This window comes from Polyergus mexicanus, unplaced genomic scaffold (genome assembly GCF_030449975.1).
Source record: "Polyergus mexicanus isolate NDT 795.1 unplaced genomic scaffold, iyPolMexi1.0 SCAF_11, whole genome shotgun sequence".
NCBI lineage: Eukaryota > Metazoa > Arthropoda > Insecta > Hymenoptera > Formicidae > Polyergus > Polyergus mexicanus.
In genome coordinates this window covers 5,398,402-5,406,314 of record NW_027223331.1, presented here as the reverse complement: position 1 = coordinate 5,406,314, position 7,913 = coordinate 5,398,402, and the positions used below count along the sequence as shown (strand labels likewise).

At 36.1% G+C, this 7,913-nt stretch overlaps 1 protein-coding gene across 1 annotated transcript; it reads right to left on the bottom strand.

Moving 5' to 3' along the window:
- Nucleotides 1–5,585: 5,585 nt before the first annotated feature.
- Nucleotides 5,586–7,167, bottom strand: LOC138937817 (uncharacterized). Its single transcript, XM_070304457.1, is given in 2 exon segments — nucleotides 5,586–5,759; nucleotides 5,761–7,167. Coding segments are annotated over 2 exon segments (1,581 nt in total).
- Between the last annotated feature and the right edge of the window lie 746 nt (nucleotides 7,168–7,913).

Genomic DNA, 7,913 nt, shown 5'->3' with positions numbered 1-7,913 from the left:
TGCACACATCACTAATGGAACAATAATTTAACAGTAATTATCGATTGTAAAAAATTTTCTGTCAAGAATAAAGCAAGAATCAAATATTTATAAAACATTATCGTAACCGATTTGGCAAGTAACAATCATGATCAGCTGAATACGCAAGAAGATTGCAAATTATAAACATAATGTCATTATGTGACGGTGTTATTCAAGGTCATACTAATATTATTATATAATACGCCACTTAGAGCTCTACAACTTTTGTATGAAACATTTTTCACGAAAATGCGTTGTTTCCTCAAAAAACGGCTGATACGGCGCTCTGTTACACCCTGTATATTATTACTTATTGTTAGATATACTATGTATATGCAAACAATTATTGTTTTTATCTCGTTTACATCTCGTACCTCATTGTTATCAAAGGGTAGTTCACACAATCGTATAGAAATATTTCAAATGTTTGCGAGGAGAAATCATATAAGATAAGTGATACGGTTCCGTTGTGTGTATTGCATTGCATATTATATATTGCTGGTTCGAGTCGCGCAAAATGAGAATTAAAAATAAAAATAAGATAGGATAAAATAATAAAGATTAAGACTTGAATAATAAAGATTAAGATGCATCATTTCGTGATCGAATCTTATGTCGAGAAGAAGTAAAAACAATTATATAATATTCTGCTTTAAAAAAAAAGTTATTCTAAAACATCTTTTTTAAAGCATCTATTCTTCTCCTCTCTCTTTTTCTCGGTTATTTTATTATATTTAGTTATACTATATTTATATATAAAGCACGATAAATTATGATTTATAATTAGTAGTAAAGCGCAGCGATATTTGCTTAAAGTGACAAATATTTTGGCAAAGCATTATTGTTTGCTCCGACGTAACAAACAGTAAGTACCGAAATCTTGCATTTTTTCAGTATCATTTAGATAAAATTCGTGGTTTTGCTTTTTATTTTTTTCAAGACACAAAGTAATTCGTGCAAAGTTAAAATGTAATAATTTAATAATAAAACTCATGAAACAAAATACGGGCGGATACTTAATTTTGCAAATTATAATTCTTTGAAACTCGGTTATATACTGTACATATATTTCAATTAAACAGTAATGATAGAGCGCTTATGCGCAAATGTACGTTTAATCAAAAATTTGAAATTCAATATTGCTTTAATATTTTGTGAACACGTATATATATCATATCTTTAAATTATTGTTAAACAAGCTGAAAATCATGCAAATTAGAAACTTGCGCATTACTTTCTCATTATTTTATTTTATCTCACAAAACTTAAGCTCCTTAAAGTAAGCGGGTTTTTCAATTTTTACTTCCCCATAGAGGAAACTTTGTGAGCGAAATAAAAAGATATAGAAGATAAAGAAGCAATATGCTATTTTCTAATTTACATACTTTTTTATTTTTATATAATTATAAATTATACATTTACATTGTAGATTATAGATTTTCAGAAATATAAAAACTCATTTAAGAAAAACTTAATTAATTTTATTATAAGAAAAGATAACACACAAGAAACATTGATAAACAGTTTAAAGGAACGGAGCTGTCAGTAATGCATTTTAATGGCTTGATAGCTGTTTCAATACTAATATTCCGTTGTTGACCAAAACATTTTTACACGTGCTGGAAATTATCTTCACTTTCAGCGTTTTTGATGATACTCTATTTATATAAAAAAATTTAACCCGATATCTCAGAATTTGCGAAAATTATTTCCGAGTATAATTACGTATACAAACATTTTTCAAAAAATTCAAAATTTTATAGAAAATGGACTCTTTCACTGATGCTGACTCTGTCACCAAATTCATTACCAACCATCCTTTTATAATAATCTATCCATATAAAAAAATTTGATCAGATATCTCAAAAATTGCGGAAGTTAGAGGTTATACAAACATTCCGTACATACATACATACACAGATACATACATTTTTTAGGAATATAATTTTTTGACGTTTTGGAACATTTTGAACACATTGGCATAAAAAAATTCGAAAAAATATTTTGTCACAAAAACAAAGCTTCCTTTATGAGGAAGTAAAAAAGAATAATTATACGTTTTAAACTGCAAAACTTTTTCAAGATCTCAATGAAATACTGTAGAAAAATAAAATATAAATAATTTATTGCATGAATATAAATAATTTATTTCGTGAATCTTTCGATTAATGAACACAGATTCCAAATTTGGACGAGTTACATAGAAATAATCGAGAAATGTTTTGCCGACGAAATATTCTCAACCACATTAATTTTATACTCAATTTTCATCGATGATATATATTTATATACACATTATATTCAATCTTCTTTAATAAAGTATCTTTATATAATTTTCTGAATTAATAAAGATAATAATGATATAAACATCAATAAAAACGTCAATAAAATATTTGTCAATGTGTGAGTGTAAAATTCAATCTTACAAAGTATTTATAATAATTTATGCATTACATATTTGGTAACTTGGGCTGTTTAATATGTTTACAGGCTACAAAAATGGACTTAATCTTTTTGATATTGTGCGCCTTGTTCGTAGTTTTAGAAATTCCCGCAATTATATCGATAGTACATCATCAATACGTTCTTCGACAAAAGCTCAAGAATATTCCTCAGATCGGTAGATTTCCTTTTGGCATGGCATTTAAATTAATGAAGCAAACGGACTATGGTGAAAAATCTTATACATAAGATATTGTTATTATATGCTTTTACAAATTGTTGTGCCTCTAGCCGCTAAGGAAGAGGTCTTTTGGGATTTGTACGCCCAAAGGATTAGGATCCACGCTCGAAATAAGACACTCCCGGACGTTAGGTATAATTTAGTATATTTTGCAAGATTTAATACACTTTCACTTATTCGCGATTATAATAGTCGGGCGCGATACGTACGGTACTTCGATAATATTGAGCGAGCGAGTAGTCTGTGAGTCGTCTCTCGCGAGGCGTCTCTTTCCCTCGCGAAGTGCATCTCGCGCTTATTATATCTCTTAATTAATTAGGTCGTTAATTGGGGAGGAGTGTGGTGTCCCTGACCGGAGCATGTCTCGTGCTCCGCTTGTCAGTCTGTCTCGTCAGCTGCTTACTCAGCTTCCGAGAACTTGACCGTGACTTCCTTCTCTTTAGTCACGTATCTTACTTTTATTTTATTAATATCCTTTTATTACTTTGCTCTTTCTTAATTATCTTTCCTTGATCTCTTTTCTAATTTTAATGCTTTGCTTTACTCAGCTCTTTCTTACACTTTTCTGTGTCACTTTATTGTTTTATTCTTTAATATATTAAGAAATTGGTCGGGTTACGACATCCCTCCCCCTTTGGAAAAAGAAAATTAACTATACGTGAATTTTCGTCTACATATTTTTTTCGGTATACATTTTTCACATTTTACAATTGTTTCTTATATTTACTTTATTTTAATATAACATCGCAGTGTTAGTTATCGCGGTGTCGGTTTCTATCTCAGCTGTTCTATTCGATCCGCTTGCGGTGCCGTAGATGTGCTCTTGAATTATTTTCGGTTTGCACATCGGATTTATGTTAGTTTCTGATAATTTTTTCTTTTCCGTCTTACATTTTTTCTTAGCGTATATAATTGCTATTATGGTACTTATTATTATTATTGTTATTCCTGTGCAACTTGAAGCTACGGGATATATAATGTGTCCGTTAGTAGGGAAATAATTGTTATTTAAGTCTTCGTTTGTGTCGTCAAGTCTTTCGCTTAGGTCCCTTAATTCTGTCGGGTTTCTAATGACTTTTCGCAATTTTATCGGTCTAATTTTGTCCAATGTTTTTTCGTTTCGTTCGTTGTGTGTTATCGTAAGATTGTAGTCTGGTAGCTTTGTCTGTACGATCGTTATTATCGCGGGCTTTTTTGTCCGTATTATGACGTCTTGTGTTGTTAGTTTACATTTTTCTTTTAATGTGACTTGTCCGCTTCCTTTTATTTCTATTTTTCGCGTTGCGTCGTTTTTGCACGTTATTTCGATCGGTTGGTTTGCTCGTGTAGAGTATAACCATGAGTTCGCACTACTCAGCGCTATCCATATTGTTGTATTCGTGTGTATGTGTCGAATATTACAATTGTTTGTGTATGTTTCTAATTGTATTCCTTGTATGCCTATCAGTATTGAATTCATTAGCCTTTGAAATGTGGCTGGCGCATTTTTTAATCCAAAGGGCATTCTATTGTATTCGTAATGCCCGTGAGGTGTGGAAAAAGCAGTTTTGCCTTTGTCGCCTTCTTCCATCGGAATTTGGTGGTATCCGGATGCTAAATCCAGTGTTGTAAAGTACTTGGCGTTTCCCAGCTGATCTAATATATCAGTTATATTCGGTAGGGGAAATGAATCTCCTATAGTTAGATCATTTAATTTTCTGAAATCTACGACTACTCGTAATTTCGGTTTTCCTAACGCATCGGCTTTCTTAGGGACTACCAATAACGGTGCGTTCCACTGACTCGTGCTTGGTCGGATTATTTTATTTCTTAACATTTCTCGGACTTGTCGATTTACTTCCTCTTTATGCTTCTCCGGCAGGCGATAAGGCCGTACGTTGACCGGTGAGCTATCTGCTTGCGTTGCAATCTTATGCGCGACGGTATCTGTGCATGTCAGTGGTTCTCCTTCGATATGCATCACGTCGCTAAAATCCTTGCAGATTTCCATTATTGTTTTCTTTTCTTCTTTATTTAAATGTTGTGTACGTAATAATCGTAATACCTTTTCACTACGCGAAATTACTTCCTCTTTATTTGGCGTTCGTATTACGTTAATTTCTTCTGTTTCGCCTTGTTTGCTTTCCTCTATACTTACTTGCGGCATTAGCATTTCGATTGTGTTATCCGTTGTGTTTATAATGCTGGCTGCACATAGGTAATTCGTAGGTTCTACTAGACAATTACCTATGAATATTCCTGGTATCGTTTCTTCTGCCTTTATCACGCCTATCGTGTTCTTATCAGTAGCGACCTGTATTATAGTTTCGCTACGTGGTTTCAGCGTCATTTTTAGATAGGGGTAGAACTTTAAGATATGCTGTCCTACCTTTAATTGTTTTGTTTTATAATTGCAAGTGGCTTGATGCTTTCGTAGGAAATCAACTCCTAGTATTCCGTCATATTCTATCGGAAAATCATCCTTAACAACGTACATAGTGTGCTTAATTCGGCGCTCTCTCAGAGTTATTGTCGCCTTAAATTTTCCAAGTGTACATATCTTATGTCCCGTTACGCCGGTGAGCGTTATTTTTTCTTCTTCTATTAACGTTTCGCCTTTTAAATGTTTCACTTTAATTAATGAGATTGCGGCTCCTGTATCGAATAGTAAGTTTATTTTTTCGCGTTTCGCTTCTCGCATTGGTAATGTGACGAGGTCCAATCCTGTCTGTATATGCGGCGTATTTTTGAAGTGTGATACTTGATATTCCATTGCAGGTCGGTGCGACTTTCTTTCGTTCCTTTCCTCCTCATCGCTATTTTGCGTGAAGTTAAATTTCTTTTTTCCTTGCTCGCTATTCTTGCGGTTTTTATTTTCCGGTCGCGAATTATATTGTTTGATTCAGCTCGATTGATCTCTATTGGGTCGTCCGTGTAATAACCAACATTCTTCGCGATCATGTCCGGATTTTTTGCAATAGTGGCAATATTTATTTACCGTATTTACGCGGGGTTGTCTATCGGGTTTCGGCAATGAGAATCGATTTGTATATCGGCTAGTTCGACAATCTCTTTGGGCCGTAATGCCCAATTTTTCCGCATTTTTGACATTGCACGTTTATTTTATTTTCTTGTTTATAGGTCGGTGTGAAATTTATTTTGCTTCGCGTACCGGTCGCGGGTGGTCCTTTAACCTTTTCTTCCGCGCTGGCCGCTGCTATTGCTTCTTGCAACGTAGCATATCCTCGCGATCGAACAATTGTTTTAATTTCGTCCTGCAATCCTATCTGGAAATTCTCTAAGGCTTGTTGTTGTATTATTTCCATTATTGCGCGTTTATTATCTACTGTATGATGTCGTCCTTCCATCATTGATTCGTCTAGCTCCATGGCTAATTTGTCTGCTCTAAGTCCGTAAGTTCGTGCGCTTTCTCCGTTTTTCTGTTTTAGCGTATTGAATTCGATTTGTAGATGTGTCGTACTCTTTTTACTCGCATAGCAGACCTCTAATTCATTTTTTAATTGTGCGAAGTCTCGAATTTTTCGCGTTTGGAAATCTAGCATCGCTCTGCCTTTTAATTTCGTGCATAATACTGCTCCTAATAGCGTTACTTCATCTAACGGGTCGATGTGTTCTACTGCATATGTAGTCGCGCTCAAAAATTCTTGTAATTTATTAGGTGATCCGTCGAATTCCGGAATCATTCCACGAGCCTCTTTTAATGGTAAAAATCCGCGTCCTCTTCGATGTCGTACATCCTCGGGTGTGAACTCGTATACGGTCTCGGTTCTTTCTCCCGGCGGAGTTCTATGCCCGTTGTTTTGTCGGGGTTGCGGTCCTCTAATTTTCAAATCGTATATCTCGGCATGCATACTTCTAATTTCTCGTTTAATTTCCTCTCTCATTTCCCGCAATATTTCCCTAAAGTCGTCGGCTGCTTCGTCCGTTTTTTTCTGCGGTTTGTGCTGAGCTTGCGCGTTTGATTGTGTCGCGTTTCTAATTGCTTCTTCTTGTAATCGCTTAATTCCCTCATCGATATCTTCTGATGTGATGGGTTGCGATGCGGAAGCGTTTGAGTTATACATATCTCGAATGCGATAGATTTCGTCGGGGTCAAAGATACTTGAATCGTATGACATTAGTGAGAATTCGCGGCGGTGTGTTAGTCTACTAGACGCGCTTATTGATGATTCGACCTCAACATCTAGTTCTATATTGTTCGCTATTAAACTGTTATCTAATTCGCCAAATGGAAATTCGCGTTCGATTACAACGTTTGCTCCGAGTTCTGGTTCGGACAAATTCTCGCTTGAATTTAATGCGCTTAGATTTCTTCGTACGTTATCGCGTATATCCCGGAGTGCTTCTACTGCTACTCTTATAGGGTTTACTGCGCTATTTCTAATGGCTCTATTCGCTGGTTCGCTAAATAGCCACGATTTATTCGCTACGCTTTTCTGTGGTGCGTTTCGGTTTTCCGACATTCACGCGTTTACAAATTTTGATTTCTCGACTTACAATAATACGATGAGCAGCATTCTCTCGTTCGATGTCGGCCGTCGGGCGTTGATCGTCGCGTGCCGTTGAGATAGGTCGGTGCGCCTTCTCAGGTTGCGCTTCTCGTTGTCGCCTCGATATACCGGGTGTCTCGAAGTTCCTGCTAGACTTCCTTTTCCCTCGGTTGTAGGTGTCGACTGTCTGACGGAGTTATCCTTGCTGTCTCTCGTTCTGTCGATTCCACGGAATTTTCTGCTTCGTGGTTATGGACCTTTACCGGTGTTGATCTTGTTAGAGCTGGCGAATCCCACCGCTGCCACCAATTAATGTTGTGCCTCTAGCCGCTAAGGAAGAGGTCTTTTGAGATTTGTACGCCCAAAGGATTAGGATCCACGCTCGAAATAAGACACTCCCGGACGTTAGGTATAATTTAGTATATTTTGCAAGATTTAATACACTTTCACTTATTCGCGATTATAATAGTCGGGCGCGATACGTACGGTACTTCGATAATATTGAGCGAGCGAGTAGTCTGTGAGTCGTCTCTCGCGAGTCGTCTCTTTCCCTCGCGAGGTGCATCTCGCGCTTATTATATCTCTTAATTAATTAGGTCGTTGATTGAGGAGGAGTGTGGTGTCCCTGACCGGAGCATGTCTCGTGCTCCGCTTGTCAGTCTGTCTCGTCAGCTGCTTACTCAGCTTCCGAGAACTTGACCGTGACTTCCTTCTTTTTA